This window comes from Saimiri boliviensis, chromosome 6, assembly GCF_048565385.1.
Source record: "Saimiri boliviensis isolate mSaiBol1 chromosome 6, mSaiBol1.pri, whole genome shotgun sequence".
Classification (NCBI taxonomy): Eukaryota; Metazoa; Chordata; class Mammalia; order Primates; family Cebidae; genus Saimiri; species Saimiri boliviensis.
In genome coordinates, this window is record NC_133454.1 from 129,308,374 (window position 1) to 129,326,178 (window position 17,805).

Here is a 17,805-nt window from a genome sequence, read left to right on the forward strand (position 1 = left end):
GGGGCTGTGCCTGGCTCAGGACCCAACTTCTATCGAAACAAGAAATGAACCTGGCAGCCAAACTGCTGCCGTGTTCTCTCTTCCCTGCCCAGAAAGCCCAGCCTGGCCGGGCAGAGACGGAGGGCTGGGAGGAGGCAGCCGGGGTGACCTTGTCCAGACGACTGCTCCTCATGGCCACCACCTGAGCCTGGCAGGCAGCCAGCAGCAGGGCGGTGCAGGTCACATCAGCACCGGGGATTCTGAGCCACTCCTGGGACAGGCAGATCTGGGGTGGGGAGGACGGGCAGTTTCTCCCAGAGACCCCAGAGGCCAGTTCCTAAACGGCCAACGTGCTCCAAAGAACCAGCCCTTCCCCACTCCTCTCGTCCACACTGTTCACTCTGTCCTGGCACTGGGGTGGCCCAGGGTACAAGTGGGTGGGAGTCGGAGACCAGCAGTGCTTGACAGTGATGGGCCCACTGTACTTCTCCTGGGTCTTAGACTTTTGGCCTTCAGGCACCGGGGAGCCATGGAAGGTTGTGGGGTACAGTTGAGGGTGTGGTCAGATCTGTTCTAGAAGGATCACTGCCAGAGGCCAGCTGCGGGAGGCCAGATGACTGGTGGAGGAGGGCCCATGGCAGTGGTCATGAGTGGGAGCCGCAGCTGCGCGTGGAAGGGAGGAGGTGGTTACAGGAGAATCAGCAAGGTCAGGACCGATGAGATCTCAGGGATGATGGGGAGGGAGCCATTGAGAGCAGCTGAATGGGCAACTCTTTCCTTCATTCAGCAGGGATGTGTTGGGCACCTGCTGTGTGCCCAAGCCTGGTGGGAGGAAAAAGACGCTGAGCGCATTTCTGATCCGGCCGGTGGGCAGGGGCCCTGCGGCTGCGGGAGTGAGTTTGGAAAGTGAGAGAGGCAGCCGGGGTTATTGCATGGGTGGGTTCCACAGAGGTGCAGGGGAAGAGCTCCGACCCCCTGGGCTTGGGGCCCCTGGAAGGACGCTGGCCTTGCCCGCGAGACGAGGCAGGATCTGTGTGCTCTGAAATGCACATCTGTGCAGCAGGACCAGTTGTTCTCACCCCAGTTTACACATAGAAAATCTGAGGCAGAGGGTGGCGATGTCACTGGTCCAAAATCGCATAGCTGCAAGGGGCAGAGCCGGCGCCCGGGTCCAGGCGGAAGGACTCCTGAGCCGGAGCTGCCGAGGCCACCAAACAAGACATTTCACTAGCCAAGTGGCACATACCCAGGGTGGGATCCCTGCAGCAGAGCTCAGCCCAGGCACCGGGACCCCAGAGCCCGATGGCGGCCACCTCCTGCCGCCACCGTGGGGAATGGATCCCAAAGCCTGTCCTCCCACCGATCCCCCAGGGTCCTAGAACATTCAGGATTGTGTCCTTGAGTGGTGCTGTTCGAACTCATCTCTCAGCACGAGGGGACTGTCAACCCACCAGGCTGGGGACGGGGCCCAGCTGTGACATGGGACACCAGCACTAGGCCCAGGAGGGCCCTGCATTGCTTTGCTGGGCCCAGCAGCCATGACTCCGACGTTGGGAAGTGAAAGATGGGGCCTGCAGATGCAGCCATTTCTCCCTGAGGACCTCGAGCCTCTGACATTGTTGAGAATCTCAAGCTGGGCCCACTGAATAAAGGCCACCATCCTTCCTTGGAAAATAGCTCAAGGAGGGCGTCATGGGTAACCAGGTCCACTGCAACCACAGCAGACGGACCGTTTCTGCCGGAAGGATGTGCCCAAAACAACTGCTCACCCTCCGTCTTGTCTCTGCAATAGGTCTATGAGATCTTGAAGAGAACCACGTGTACCAAAGCCAAGTACAGCATGGGTAAGCACGTGTCTGGGGCTTGAGATCAGCGCTGCTTTCCAAGCGGGAATCTCACTCCGAGCCATCTCTGTGGGAGGTTGGGCAGCCGGCCTAGGGTGTTGAAGAGGCCTTTGATTTAAGCCTGTGTGACAGTTTCGGGCTGGAGGGCTGGGTTGGGAGGCTGCAGTGCAGTTTTATGGCCCAGCACTTTTCGGTACGAAGGTAGCCTCCGCTTTGGCCATTTGTGAGCGTGTGGACAGGCTCTCCCAGCAGAGGTGGTAAATCCAGGCTGGAAACAGAGCAGCGCTAGGGGTGACCAAGGGTTCTGGGCCCTCTCTTGACCCTCACAGTCCATCGGGAAATAATCAGGGTTTAGGGTGGGGATCACCGTGCAGCTGTTCTGGACCCTTAAAGGCACACCAGGGCTCACGGAAAGCAGTTTCCCTGGCCAGGCACCACCAGGTACAGACAGCCTAATTCCTGAAGCTGCCACAAAACCATCCTGACCAGACTCCCTGGCTACCGTTTCCAGAACCCCTGAAGCCATAGATACAAACTCTTCCCAGTTAAATTGTGTAGCTGGGGACCGTCCCCCACAGTGGGTCCCTTGCCCACAGCTGCCGGCAGTTTGTGCCAAAAACATTGCAGAGCCTTTTCCAGCCTTTCCTGCCCTCCTTCTTGAGCTGTTTCATGCCCTGCTGAGAGCCGTGCTAGAGGGGAGCATCCGGCACTCTGTAGAAGCCTCTAAAATGACGAGGCCAGAGCTCCCGGGGAGCACAGCAGGGCTGGTGAGAGCTGGAGTCTGTGCGTACAAGAGGGACCATCTTGCTGTCTTGGCTTCCCGTGGTGGAAGGAATGCCGTGGGAAGTAAAATGGAGAGCAGTGGGAGTCAAGGGCTTGGGACTTGAATTCCCAGGGTCAGGCACAGGAGACAGAAAATGAACCCTTGACCACCTCTGGTGGCTGTTTCGCCCCCGACCATGTGGCCTGTGGTCACTCACAGGGATACCCTGGCAGGCCCAAAATCTCTAAGTCCATGTCCTAAGTCAACGGGAATGTGGAGGAGTCCCATCCAGGGTGCAGAGGACCGAGAACCTCTCGAGTGGCCAAACCCTGGTCCACACGACTGCTTCGAGCTCAGGCAGAAAGGAAGGTGACGCTGGGAGTTTGGGTTTTTGAAATTGCTCCTCTAGGTCACCGCTGCCAGGGCAAAGCCTTGGTCACTAGGGTAAGGAGGAGGCATGGTTCTGGTCCCAGGCTGGGTCTCGGACCTCAGTTTTCCCCCTGGGTCCCTGCAGCATTCCTTCCAGTAGAAACGTGTGTGTTTGCAGTAAAAGTCCAGGGTGCCTTGGGCTGCACAGCCCGGGCTGACTCTCAGGTCCCTGGAGACACAGGGTCTCCATATTCCCACCCGTTTTGTGTCAGGGCAGGGCTGGTCCCCTGCACCTGGCAACGGGCAGATAGATTCGCGTCCTCCTCTCCAGCCCTGCTTCACCGTGGCACCTTGTCTGAAAGTCGACCGCCTCTAAATTCATCCTCAAGTAGGGAGGATTCCCGTCACCCCCCCCCCAGGCTGTGTCCCTTAGTCTTACAGGATGAGCAGGGCGGGGCCGGCTGGGGGATTTAGGAACTGTGCTGAGGGAAGGCCTTCCAGATAGAGAGAGCGGCATGTGCAAAGGCCCTGCGGCAGGCGGCACCGGGTTTGGAGCGTCCCAGCAGCAGGAAGGAGGCCGGCCAGCCTGGGTCAGGCCCCAGGTCCACTTCCTATTGCAGACAAACTTTTCAGTCACATGTGTGGCTGAAGCCCCTTCCCCTGAGTATCCTTCAGGTCCCCTGATTATTCCAGGTCGCTGATCACAGAGATGGCTCATTTTCAAGGGGATTTCCGGAGCCATTTTCCCACCGCTATCAGGTGGAGTCTCAGAGGGTGGGTTGCCCAGGCTGCTGTGAAAACCTGACGCTCTTATTGACCAGGAGGCCTCTTCAGCCAGGCAGAGGGTTCCGTGAGCAGCAAAGGGTCCCATGGAAACGCCCCCACCATGCTGGGCCCCTATGATGTGTCTGGAGCGAGATCAGATTTCCAGAAGCCCCTTCCCCACACTTGGCCCTGGTCGTCCCACCCTCTCTCGTAGTCTCCTGGGCTGGGCGCCTGCATGCGCACCTGTTAGGACACGCAGGTGTGGTGTTTTAATAGTGTGCCCAGTGAAGGCCCTGGGGGTCACCTGAAAAGGGACCTCACCAGCATTCCACCGCTTCTGGGAGCACTGGACCGCCCTGAGTCCGCCGGAATCGCTGGCCACCGGCACCTGCTGCCCCAAATGTGGCTTTGATCCTCTCCGGCCCTTCACGTCACTAATAGGCAATGTATAAACAGGGCAAGGCGAGGGAAGAAGAAAGGACTCCGCCCTTCTAAGTAAAAGGCGGAAATGTGGGAAGTATGGTAAGTGTGGGCCGCCTCCGGCTTTCCCAATCAACCTAAAACCTAATTCCAAATTGTATGTGTGTTTTCTGACACCATCAATTTTTCCATCCGTATATTTCCTCATGATTCAGCTTCTCTAACCACTTACAATCCACCTTCCCCATCTGCAGGCTTGCCCTCGGACAGGTGGGGGGATCCGGTGAATCGGAGGCTTGGGGGCGACAGAGTGAGGCCACCGTCCGGTCCGCTCGCACCGCCTGCCTCTGAGACGGAGCCGCCTCTTGGGGTTTTCTCTGGGTCTTCCTAATTCTGCCAATCGAGCATGTGTTTCGTCATCTCCTAGCAGATAGATCAATAACCCAGCTGCGCCCTGTCATTCCTGGGAAAGAAACCCCGGAAAGGTGTCGGGGCTCTGTGTGGTCAGATTCGTTTCACTTTGAGAAGCTCTTGGTGGCTGAGAGGGCCCCGTGACCTCTGTGACTTTAAAATGTGAAGCGGAGACCCGCCCGCTCCATAACCTTCTCTCTGCCTCTGTTTTTAAGGCATCACGAGCCTGCTGGCCAATGGCGTGTACGCGGCCGCATACCCACTGCACGACGTGAGTAACCTTGACACACGGTTTATCTCTGCGACATTTGACTCCCCAAATCCTGCCGGGCCACGCCCCCCCGGGAGCTGTAATTACCCTGTGGTCACAGTTTCCTGCTTGGCTCTCACTGTAAATGTCAACCATACACAGGCCTTCCCTGTTCCCCGTGTGAGGAACGAAAAGTCACACACAGGGCCATCTTTTCTTGCAGAACAGTCCCACTGAAACGGGGGCACGGGTGGCAGTTGCTCTGCCCCAGCTTTCTCTGAACCTCGCAGCCAGCCCAGCCAGTCCGGACAATGTCCTCCCGGCTCGGCCTCCTTGACCCCCGCTGGCCCCGGGGCCCTTGCAGAGTGACTGGGGATCTATTTCTGCAGAGCAGTGGCCAGCTTTCTGAGCTGAATCTCCAGATCCCACTGGTCTCCCGTTGACAAATATAGCCTGTGTCCGTGGCTGGCTTGGGCTGGAGAGGGAGGACTGTCTTCTTGTCCCTATGGAAACAGGCACTCAAGTTCAGCAGGGCTCTGGGAATGGGCCGCCGGGCCGACACAGTGTGGGAATCCCGGACAGACGAGCTCTGAGACTTTGCAAATGTGCAAAGGCCGGGGGCCAAGAAGCAGGAGAGAAGAGACAGGCCTGGGATTAAGGCGACCCAGATTCTGGTCCCAGCCACTTGAACCCGCATCTCGGCCTCGAGTGGTGGAGTCAGCCCCTTGTCTTACTGAGTCTCAGTGTCCCCATCTGTGGGTCAGGAAGAATCGCGCCTTGCCCTAATTCTCTTCTTTTTTTTTTTTATTTTTATGTTTATTTTTTTGAGATAGAGTCTCGCCCCTCTGTCGCCTAGGCTGGAGTGCAATGGCTCGGTCTCAGCTCCCTGCAACCTCCACCTCCTGGGTTCAAGCAATTCTCCTGCCTCAGTCTCCCAAGGAGCTGGCATTACAGATGCCCACTACCACGCCCAGCTAATTTTTGTATTTCTATTATTTTTTTAGAGTCTCGCTCTGTCACACAGGCTGGAGGGCAGTGGTGTGATCACGACTCACTGCAACCTCCACCTCCTGGGTTCTAGCAATTCTCCAGCCTCAGTTGGGACTACAGGCACCCGCCACCACGCCCGGCTAATGTTATGTATTGTTAGTAGAGACGGGGTTTCTCCATGTTGCCCAGGCTGGTCTTAAACTCCTGACCTCAGGTGATCCGCCCGCCTCGGCCTCCCAAAGTGCTGGGATTACAGGCGTGAGCCACCGAACCCGGCCTAATTCCTTTCTTGTTGAGGAAGAAACACTGGATTAGACAAACGTAAGGTGCAGGCATCATGCGGGGCAGTCTGTCCAGGGGTGTCTTCTTCAGACGGTTGACCCCAAAGGAAAGAGTGTGGGCCAATCTCCCACCCGCCACCTCATTGGCTCTCTGTCCAGGCCTCCTCCTCACTGTAGGTCCGGGGATTGGGGTTGACCAGCCCAGCTCGCCCCCATCATGCACCCACACATGCTGTTCCTTCTGCTACGGCACTCTTCCCTGACCCCGCCCCGCCCCACCCCACCCCAGGTGGACAGAGGCACCCACGCCAAGCCTTCCTGTAGCCTTCCGCCCCAGGACTGGTGGCTTCTTCCTCCTTTCTCTGGGCCTCGGACGGTCCCTATCCTGCAAAGACACCACCATCTGACCACCTTTGGTGATGTGTGTCGTCTCAAGAAGCCCCAGCACTCAGCACTTAGTAGATGCTCAATAAATGTGGTGTCGATTCAGATTGGATTGAGTCAGCTTGCCTCAGCCAGTGACCAGCAGGTCTGAGGAGCTTTCCAGGGAAGGCTCAGGCCCCGAGGGTCCTGGCAGTGGCTCCGGGCTCCTGCCCTGAGGCCCTGAGTCTGGAGGGGCTCACTCCTCCACTCTGTCAGGCTTTCCTCCTGAGGACCTGGCCGGTCCAGCTGTTCTGCCTCACCCTGTGCGGTCTCCGGCTGGGTGCCAGAAGACAGCCCTGTCTGGCACAGCCCATGACCCCAAGAAGGCAGCCTAGAGCTACATCCATGCTCCTGACTGGCCTCTTAGCGGGTAATCCCTGCTGAGAGGTTGAGGCACAGAAGCCAAAATGTGTCTGGGCTTCTGGCCTGTTTTGAGTCAGCCCTTTAAGTCTTAAAAGGGAAAGGGGAGAAATCAACATGTCTGAGCACCTACTGTGTGCAGATCCCAGTGTTTAGGAGAAACTGTACCTCATTTAGCTCATGCAGACACAGAGACTCAGAGAGGTTTAGTAACTTGCCTGAGGTCACACAGCCCCTGCGGAGGAGCTGGGGCCAAAAGCTGTCCCACTGCTATGCCAGCCCCCCCGCCGCGTCCCCACCTCATCCCGTCATGGAGGCCACATGTATCCCTCTTCTTGGTTGCCACTACTGCATTTGTCTTAGGGGTTGACTGTCAAGAGTTTAAATTGACTGGCACAAAATTTCCTCAGAACTGGATCTGTTTACTGTCAGAAAGCCAGTCTCACAAGAAGCATCTCCAAGATCCAGTAGAGAATCTCCTCTTTCAGAATCTTCATCACGCCTTATACAGCCATGCATGTCTGTTCCCACTTGAAAGAGAAAAACTGGCTGAAGGGGCTCAGGCCCCTTGCTCGGGGGCGCATAGTCAGGAAGGAGGGGAGCTCAGAAGCCCCGGGCTGGAGGTGTCACATATCCCTAGGGAATGTGGAATTTTACAGCCACAAATTTTCCTTATGCCTGAAGGGCACTCCTGCTGCTAAGTACCAAAGCTAATGTTTAAGCATCGGGGGAGATGACTGGTTCTGGTCTGAGCTGCATGCACCCACGTCCTTACCCAGAACACCGACGGGGGAGAAGCTCAGACTGGCCTTGCCGGTCCTGGGGAGGCTCTCACTGCATGCTCTGGCGTTCTGCCTTCACCTTTTGCTTCCATCTTCTTCACCATTAAGCTGTCCTATACCCTACCCCGTTCCAAGCCTGTGCTGACTGCATTCATTCATCCATTAAGAATATCTGAGGCCGGGCGCGGTGGATCACGCTCAAGCCTGTAATCCCAGCACTTTGGGAGGTCGAGGCGGGTGGATCACGAGGTCAAGAGATCGAGACCATCCTGGTCAACATGGTGAAACCCCATCTCTACTAAAAATACAAAAAATTAGCTGGGCCTGGTGGCACGTGCCTGTAATCCCAGCTACTCAGGTGGCTGAGGCAGGAGAATTGCCTGAACCCAGGAGGCGGAGGTTGCGGTGAGCCGAGATCGTGCCATTGCACTCCAGCCTGGGCAACAAGAGCAAAACTCCGTCTCAAAAAAAAAAAAAAAAAAAAAAGAATGTCTGTTTGGCCAGGCATGGTGGCTCACACCTGTAAGCCCAGCGTTTTGAAAGGCCAAAGCGGGTGGATCATCTGAGGTCAGGAGTTTGAGACCAGCCTGGCCAACATAGTGAAACCCCATCTCTACTAAAAATAAAAAAAGAAATTAGCCGAGCGTGGTGGCGCATGCCTGTAATCCCAGCCATTTAGGAGGCTGAGGCAAGAGAATTTCTTGAACCCAGGAGTCGGAGGTTGCAGTGAGCTGAGATCATGCCACTGTACTCCACCCTGGGCGACAGAGCAAAACTGCATCTAAAAAAAAAAAAACAAAACAAAAAAGATTATCTGGCGAATGCCACTGTCAGCCAGATAACGACCTGATAGAACTGTGTGTGTAAGAGTCCCGTGCTCCCCGCGAGACCCCGAGGAAGTCTCCAGGCCTCGGAGTGTGTCACCTGTACTGAAAGGACTTTGATGTTGATGCTGGCTACTTTTCTTCCTGGCTGACACCTCCCTGTCTGAGGGCACCAGTATACGGGCCACCGTATAAATGAGGTGCTGCTGGGATCGTGTGGCTGTCCCATCCATGAAAAGATACTGGGAAACAGTAAAGGAGTCACGGTTGGGTGGGTGAGGACCCTCTGAAGACTTAAAAGGAAATGGGTTAAACTGCTCTCAGAGCGTCTTCATTCCAAGACCACCCACCCTGGGTTGCCTGCTTGAGTGTGTGGTCAAGTCCTCCCTGCCTGGCGGGGGTTAGAAGGGGTCATGCAAGTTGCTGGTGAGTGGAGAGGACACTGGAGAGGCCCCCAAGAGCCCCAGAGCTTGATCTGTCTGGATATTCTTAAAACCCATTGGCCAGGCCAGGCACAGTGGCTCACGCCTGTAATCCCAGCACTTTGGGAGGCTGAGGCAGGTGGATCACCTGAGGTCAGGAGTTTGAGACCAGCCTTGCCAACATGGTGAAACCCCATCTCTACTAAAATTACAAAAATTAGCTGGGCGTGGTGGCGGGCACCTGTAGTCCCAGCTACTCGGGAGACTGAGGCAGGAGAATCACTTGAACCCAGAAGGCAGAGGTTGCAGTGAGCCGAGATTGTACCCCTGAACTCCAGCCTGGGAGGCAGAGCGAAACTCCATCTCAAAAAAAAAAAAAAACAACCATTGGCCAGGCCAGGCCAGCCATGCCCTGAACCTCCGCCCAGCTGCTCCTCCCCAGTTACTCATGTCAACGTAGCTACCTGGGGTTTCCTGAATGACAGTTCAGTATCATTTCCGAGTGTTTTCGAGGGTAACGTGCGGACAGCCACAGGCAGTCTAGACCCACCATGTCCCAAGACCGGCTTTCCACCCTTAGACCTTTCTCTTCCTTCAGGTTTGAAAGTCTGGATCCAGGTCGGGGTCTGACCAAACTTAGCTGTGCGTCCTCAGACGTGTCAGTTTGCTTCTCAGAGCCTCAGAGTTTCCATCTGTAAAATGGGAGTGCTGGACTCACTGATCTAGACGACAGTGACCATGTCGTGTACTGTCCCTCTTGAGATGCCCCACGGTGAAAAGGGGGCAAGACACCAGGACCATCTGAGCAGTGGGACAGATGCACACCCGATTGATGTGACTCTTCCTGCCCCTGAAAGCCCCCTTTCCTTTGTGTTTCTGGTTCCAAGGACCCGACCATGGATCCTCTCCTTGATTCCCCTCTGTGTCGAGGGAAGAGGCAGCTCAGGCCTTCCCAGTGGTGGATGCCAACGGGGTTGTGCACAGCCTCTCTATCAGAACAGGGGGCATACCTGAGCAACCCTCACGATCCGTGTGACGTGTCCCGGGATGGTCTCAGTTTGCGTCGGCGAGGGTCGCTGGGGCTTATGTGTTGTGACATTATGGAGGCGGGCGGCTCAGAAGCTCCACTGGATGATAAGAATGTCCCTGTCCTCTTTTCTAACAGGGAGACTATGAGGGCGAAAACGTCGAGTTCAACGACAGAAAAGTAAGTTGATGGAGCGGACAGGAGGCGGCTCTGTCAGAGCCTGGAGCGGTTCTGGGGAGGGTGGGCCTGCGAGCAGTTCTGGGTGGGGTGGGGTGAGCTTGGGAGCAGTTCTGGGTCGGGGTGGGCCTGGGAGCAGGACAGAGGACTCGCTGGCCTGCAGGGTCTCCCCAGGGTGCTCAAGGTGGGGGGCTGGTGGCAGGTGTCCCCTCTCACCTTTTCAGGAGGAAAGTCAGGGACTGTGTAGCTGGTTTGTTTTCCTCTTTCTGATTCTCAAAAGTGCCCTTGGCAGGTGGCCGTGAGCGCGTGGAGGGGCCGCTCCTGGCACGATGTTCTCCCTTATCTTCTCAGGACCACCTGAACCCTGCCTGGGCCTCCAGCAGTCTCCGCTGGCATGTGGCCTAATCCCGCAGGGCTCCCAGGCGAGTCCACTTGAGAACCACTGAGGCCAGGTGCATAGAGAGCAGTGGCCCCCAGCAGCACACTGGGGGACTCTCTGATGGTGGTCAGTGAAGCCTTGCTCAACATTACCTGACCTGGAACCCTTTTAAATGGAGAAGTGGTTGAGCTAGTGTTCCAGGGAACATACTTTGGGAAATACTAGGTGACCCCTTTTTTTTTTTTTAATTTTTTTGGGAGTCTCACTCTGTCACCCAGGCTGGAATACAATGGCGCAATCTCAGCTCACTGCAGCCTCCTCCACCTCCCGGGTTCAAGTGATTCTCCTGACTCAGCCTCCCAAGCAGCTGGGATTACAGGTGACTGCCACCAGGCCCGATTAATTTTTGCTTTTCTTTTTGTTTTGAGAGTCTTGCTCTGCTACCTAGGCGCCCACCACCATGCCCGGCTAATTTTTGTATGTTTTTAGTAGAGACGAGGTTTCACCATATTGGCCAGGCTGGTCTTGAATTCCTGACCGTGTGATCCGCCCACCTCAGCCTCCCAAAGTGCTGGGATTACAGGCATGAGCCACCCCACCTGGCCCTAATTTTTGTATTTTTAGTAGAGATGGGCTTCTGCCATGTTGGCCAGGCTGGTCTTGAATTCCTGGCGTCAAGTGATCCACCCTCTTCAGCCTCCTAAAGTGCTGGGATTACAGGAGTGAGCACCCTCACCCAGCTGCTCCCTTTATTCTTTAGCGGCTGTTGCTAATTTCCCTCACTACCCGAAGCGTCGGTCCCCATCTTCTGCCCCTCGCTCTGAGCGCGGGACCTCCACCCCTCCCACCCAGGCTTCCCAGGAAGCTCTGCTCCTCTGCCATGCCCCCAAAAGAGCATCTCCCCACCACAGCCATTTGCTCTTCCCTCCCCCAACCATGCGTCCACACCCGATCTCAGCCTCCCCCCCAGGCCTCCACATCAGCCTCTGTTCCCCAAACTTGCCCAGCCTTCCCTCCCAGGGGGAGCAGTCCTTCCTGACCCTGCACGTCCAGCCCTTGCCCCGATGGCTTGTCCTTCTGGAGGAGGTGGGTAGAGATGCCTCTCCGACAGCCTCACAATAGTGGCCTTGTCCCAATTCCCAGGGGCCAGGACCTCTGTGTTTGGAATGTTCTTCGTTTCAGCCTCCCCCCAGGTCCCCAAACATGTTTTTTAACCTTTGGTACTTGATACAACTTGCCCGCCCGGGAATGCAGATGAAGATGCTATCTGACTTAGCACAAGTTACATATTTGGTTATTTTTAGTGTAACATCTGGCATCGTCTGAGACCCCATGACTTGCAGAACTCCCTGCTCTGATTCTGTTGGAAAAGGACCATCCCCTCCACGGGCCGGTCCTGACCAATTCCAGCCTCAGAGCCAGCCCCCTTCGTTCCTCTGCACCCCTCTGGCGCTTGGCGGATGCCTGTCCTCCCCCTAAAGATGCTTCTGCCATGGACACCAGCAGCCCCTTTCTGGCTGAATTCGGTTCTCTGGGTCACAAGCCCCTGAACCCTACCCCTCTCTCCGTCCTCCGTGCCCCAGCCACACTGGCCGCTTTTCTAATCTCAGGATTGCTCGGCCGATGATTGCATCTGTGCCAGGACTAGCTCATTCAGTTACTTATTCATTCAAGAAATATTTACTGGGCACGACTCTGTGCCAGGCCCAGCCAACACAGGGTGGGTTTGTCCAGGGCCAGCTGTTCACTCTACCTGGAATGCTTCCCACCCCCCATTTAATTTTAGGTCCCAGCAGTGGGTACAAGGACTGGCCCATGGGAGTAGTCAGGGAGTAATGAATGACAGTTCGGTGGATGGATGGACTAATGGCTGATAGACGGATGGATGGAGATAGAGATGGATGACTGGATGATGGATAAATGGATAGACAACGGGTGGATGGAGGGATAGATGGATTGATAGATGAAGGGATAAATGATGGATGGGTGGATGGACGGATGCTGGAGAGATGAATAATGGTTGATGGATCGATGGTTGTCTGGGTAATTCATGGATGGACGCTGAAGAGATGGATGGTTGATGGATGGGTAGGTGTGTGGGTGGGTGGTTGGATGGATGAATGCTGGGGGAATTAATGATGGATGATAGGTGGATGAGTGGATGCTGGAGGAATTAATGATGGATGAGGGGTGGGGGGTGGATGGGTGGCTGATGGAAGGATGAATGATGGATGATGGGATAAATGATGGATGATGGGTGGGTGGGTGGATGGATGCTGGAGGAATTAATGATGGATGATAGGCGGATGGGTGGATGATGGAAGGATGAATGATGGATGATGGGTGGGTGGATGAGTAGGTGAATGGATGGATGCTGGAGGGATGGAAAATTAATGATGGGTGGATGGGTGGATGGATGATGGGTGGGTGGGTGGCTGGGTGGATTGATGGATGCTGGAGGAATTAATAACGGGTGATGAGTGGGTTGGTGGATGATGGAAGGATGAATGATGGATGATGGGTTGGTGGGAAGTAAGTGAATGGATGGATGCCAGAGGGATGAATAATTAATGGTGGATGGACGGGTGGATGGATGATGGGTGGGTGGGTGGATGGATGGAGGCTGGAGGGATGAATAATTAATGATAGATGGATGGGTGGTTGGTGGAAAGATGAATAATGGATGCTGGAGGAATGAATGATGCGTGATAGGTGGGTGGGTGGCTGGGTGGATGGATGGATGCTGGAGGAATTAATGATGGATGATGGGTGAATGGATAAGTGAATGGATGGATGCTGGAGAGATGAATAATTAACGATGGTTGGATGGGTGGCTGATGGAAGGATGAATGATGGATGCTGGAGGAGTGAATGATGGGTGGATGGGTAGATGATGGAAGAATCAATGATGGACGATGGGTGGGTGTGTGGGTGGGTGAATGGATGGATGGATGCTGGAGGAATGAATGATGGATGATGAGTGGGTGACTGATGGAAGGATGAATGATGGATGAAGGGTGGATGGATGGGTAGGGGAATGGATGGAGGCTGGAGGGATGAATAATTAATGATGGATAGATGGGTGGATGGGTGGATGGATGATGAGTGGGTGGGTGGATGGCGGAAAGAAGAAGAAGAGGGAGAGAGGATTAGATGGGTGTTTGGGTCCTCACTCAGAGCTGCGGGGAAGTCCTCTGCATTCTCCCACGATGTCTCCACATCACAGCCTGGTGCCGAGTTTTTGCCTTTCCAGTGACAGAGGCTGTGGCTTCTCCATTATCGTTCCCATCAGTGGCCGGAGCCCGGGTGCCTGGCCCTGGGTACCTCACAGAGCAGAAAGGACAGGGCAGCCAAGGACATTTTCCCGTGCTGAGCCGGAGTGTGGACAGGAGACAGTGTGGGGAGTTTAAGCAGGAGGCAGGTCTGGGCCATGGCAGGACAGCCATCACTCTCTCCAGGCCTGATCATGGGATCACAAACACACAGGAGAACTTGGGAGTGAGCCCCTTCCTCCAGGACGCGGGCGAGTTCACACCTACACAGCACTACACTGCGGCGGAGCAAGGCATGCCCGCAGGTCTGTGTTTGGACGCGCAGAAGGTGCTGTGGTGGCAGCCAGGGTGCTGGAAGAGTGGGACCACCTGGGCCCCGAGGAGGGCTGGCTTGGGTCATGGGGGGATTTCCTCCCGGTGTGGACTGAGGTCTGCTGCCTCCCTGGGCTACACTGGGAGCCACAGAGCTCAACCTGTGATTCATCCGTCCATTCATTCAACAATCACTTACTGAAAACCTGCAGGCCCTGTTGGGGGCCCGGAGGGTGAGAAGGGACCAGACAAACCGGGTCCCTCTGGTTGGTCGTCCGTTTCTAGAGGGAAGGGCAAGGGGCAAGGACGCACACTAATTAAAGACTGCGTCCACGTCACCAAGGCCTGCGGCAGCCGTGTGAGTCCAGGCACGAGATCACGACGAGATGGATGCCTGAGGGCTGTTGGGATCCCTCCAGGGTCCGGGTGCTGGGAGGCTCCCAGGTCACAGTGGCTGCAGCCGCCTGGCTGGCCTCATTCTCCAGCCCACGGCCCCTATGCCTGGACACGCCCTGCCCGCTCACCAGGGCTAAGGTGCCCACCTTGGATTCCTTCCAGCACTAACAGTGGAGTCTTCAGTTGGATTTCTGTGCCTTGACATTGCAGGGTGGTTGGTGTCGCCTCTTGGCAGGAAGAAAAGTCCACCGAGGTCAAGTGGTTTATGTAGGAAGCTGGGGGTGGAGCCACTGAGGGTGGGTCCTTCCTCACCTGTCCTTTCTCCCTGTCCCTGTCTCCCTCTCCCGCACCCCACCTCTCTCTGCCTGTCTCTCTGTCTCTGTCTCTCCGTCTGTCTCTGTCTCTCTCTTTCTCCCCCACCTCTCTCTGTCTCTGTCTCTCCCTCTCCCCTACCTCTCTGACTGTCTCTCTCCCTGCCTCTCTCCTTCTCTCTCTGTCTCTGTCTCTCCATATGTCTCTGTCTCTGCCTCTTCCTCCCTCCGTCTCTCTGTCTCCTCCTTCCCTCCTCCTCCCTCTCTGCTGCATCTTCCACCTATCTTGGCATAAATCTGCGGTTTGACTCTAGGTGAGGGGAAGAAGCTGCCCAGGTTAGCGATGGCAGCTTCGCTTTTGCAGAGGCGAGGTTCGGCTTCCTCAGGGTTTGCTGGCCGAGGGCTCCCTGTGTACACAGGAAAACTGTAGGCTTTTCGTCGCTGTCTGCCTAACGAAATGCACCATGCTGCCTTTCACATATCACCAACTTACACGAGTTCCCTCTGTGGCTCGGGTTCCCTCCGTGACCGGGGAGGAGATATGGCATCTTCAGTGTAAAGGAGGAGGCAGGAATGGGGGGCGGTCCGTCCAGGAGTCTCAACTGGCAGGGGTGCCTGGCCAGGGTCACAGGCAAGTCACAAGTCCCTCTGACCATGGACATGCCCAGCTGCAGGTGGGGCTGGTGGCTCGAGGGGCTGTGCAGCAGCAGGCGGCCCCTTTGTGGATTTCAGGAAGCCCTCCACTTGTGAGTCTGGGTGGGGGCAGCCATGGGTGCGCCTGGGCTCCTTCCTCTCCTGTTTGTCTGTGGGAGTCTCCATAGTCCACAGCCCCAGTGTTACCCGAGACGCTCGGGCACGCCGGGCTCCGTCAGCCGTGGAGATGGCTCACACCCGCTTCCCGGCCTCCAGGCACTGGGAGCAGTTACGGAGGCTCCGGGGGGTTCCCTGTCCCCCAGCGGTGACCTTGACTCAGAGTCTGGGAGGCAGCTTGGCCCCAGCTTGGCTCTGAGCTGAGGAGAAGGGCAGCTGGCCCCACCTCTGGCTCCTGGTGGGCAGTCTCTGGGCCCCTCATGGTACCTGCAGCCTGCCCTTCCCTGAGGGAAGCCCTGTAGCTGGGCGCGCGTGATGTGTGAGCCTGGGCTTGGAGTTGAGGTCTGGAAGGCATTAACTACCCACATGCTTGGTTTTATTTAATTTTATTTTATCACCAGCAGTCCTAGGCCAGCATCTTCCTTAGGACACCCTCTGCATGTTCACACAAGGCTTCCAATCCACCAAACTCACTACCGTCCCTGCCCAAAGCCTGGGGGGTAACAGGGTGTGTGTCAATTGCATTTATTTCACGAAGCGCTGTTAATCAGACGGCCCAACGCGGGAGATAAACCTCGAGTATCTTTTGCATCCCATGAGATTTTTTAAATTTTCGCCGCTGGTATTTGTTTCTCTGCTCAAAACCCTGGTGGTTTTGTGCCCTTTATAAAGAATGGTTTGGTGTCTGACGGGGCTGACCAAAAACCCTAAATGTGAGAAGCCGTACAGCGTCCGGCCCATTTAGGCCAATTCCAAGTCAAATCACGAAGAGCACAGATTCCGTAACCTGCCAGAAGCCTCTTTCCCATCCCCACGTTCACCTGAAAAGGGAGGCCTGCTCTTGCCGGCAGAGCCCATCTCAGGAAGCGTTTGAGGGATGAATGAATGATGTCACTGAGGCCCAGTCCCCGCAGCTCTCAGAGTGCCACATCATCACTAACCTCACTGCTTCCTCCCCTCAGCTCCTGTATGAAGAGTGGGCGCGTTATGGGGTCTTCTATAAGTACCAGCCCATCGACCTGGTCAGGTAAGAACGCCCCACACCCTGGGGGAATCAAGTCCCTAGTCCGATGGCAGTCAGATTCATCCCTGTGGGTTTCAACTGCTCTGAATATTCGGTACCTGGGACCTTGTGTAGGAAGACCCCAAGTGTCCCTGCAGGGCCGACGGTCTGGGCCAGTTTACTCAAATTCCCTGGAGGGCGGGCTCTTTTCTATCACATTCACTGCCTGACCCGACCTCCCTGGGCGGCTGGAGGAGTTTCCTGCTTTGAGACGTACAGTGGAAGGAAAAGGCTACCTCCGATGTGAAAGAATTTCTCCTCTCCCCAGGGGATCTCTGTCCCCACTGGGCAGGAAGGCGGAGTGGACCAGGTTAGGCAGTGTGTGTCCCATGGGAACTTCCAGACCAGAGCGATCAAGGTGCCAACCACGCTGCACATGAGGAGCGGTTGATTTTCTTGGCACCTCCCAGCTGAGGCTCTTTCCGGTCCTTATGCTGAGCAGGGATTGGAACCAAGCCCACAGCCTCAGGGAAAGTACGTCCACACCCACCAGCGTGGGCCATCGCACACGGAAATGCACCCACCTTCCGTGAGAGAGAAGTGGGGGCCGGGTGTGGTGGCTCGCGCCTGTGATCTCAGCACTTTGGGAGGCTGAGGCGGTGGATCACCTGAGGTCAGGAGTTCGAGACCCACCTGGCCAACGTGGTGAAACCCTGCCTCTACTGAAAATACAAAAAAATTGCCCAGGTACAGTGGTTCACACCTGTAATCTCAGCACTTTGGGAGGCTGAGGCAGGTGGATCGCTTGAGGTCAGGAGTTCGAGACCAACCTGGCTAACATGGTAAAACCCCATCTCTACTCAGAATGCAAAAATTAGCCAAGCATGGTGGCACATGACTCTAGTTCCAGCTACTAGGGAGACTGAGCCAGGAAAATAGCTTGAACGTGGGAGGTGGAGGTTGCAGTGAACCAAGATCATGCCACAGTACTCCAGCCTGAGTGACAAAGGACAGAGTGAGACTCCGTCTCAAAAAAAAAAAAAAAAAAAAAAAATCAGCCAGGCATGGTGGTGGGTGCCTGTAATCCCAGCTACTCGGGAGGCTGAGGCAGGAGAATCTCTTATACCCGGGAGGCAGAGATTGCAATGAGCTGAGATCGTGCCACTGCACTCCAGCCTGGGCAGCAGGAGCAAAACTCCTCTCAAAAAAAAAAAAAAGAGAGAGAGAAGAGCGAA

The 17,805-nt window shown here is 55.8% G+C and overlaps 1 protein-coding gene across 11 annotated transcripts in view; it reads left to right on the forward strand.

Moving 5' to 3' along the window:
* Positions 1-17,805, forward strand: part of ANO1 (anoctamin 1) — a 208,386-nt gene that overhangs the window by 129,248 nt on the left and 61,333 nt on the right. For 7 of the 11 annotated variants that reach the window (XM_074401809.1, XM_074401810.1, XM_039471000.2 and 4 more), the window contains exons 7-11: positions 1,772-1,823; positions 4,177-4,242; positions 4,767-4,822; positions 10,049-10,090; positions 16,530-16,594. In XM_074401809.1, coding sequence (XP_074257910.1) covers positions 1,772-1,823; positions 4,177-4,242; positions 4,767-4,822; positions 10,049-10,090; positions 16,530-16,594 — 281 coding nt within the window. The remainder of the gene's footprint in view (positions 1-1,771; positions 1,824-4,176; positions 4,243-4,766; positions 4,823-10,048; positions 10,091-16,529; positions 16,595-17,805) is intronic. The other 4 variants (XM_074401813.1, XM_039471002.2, XM_074401814.1 and 1 more) reach the window with 1 other exon arrangement.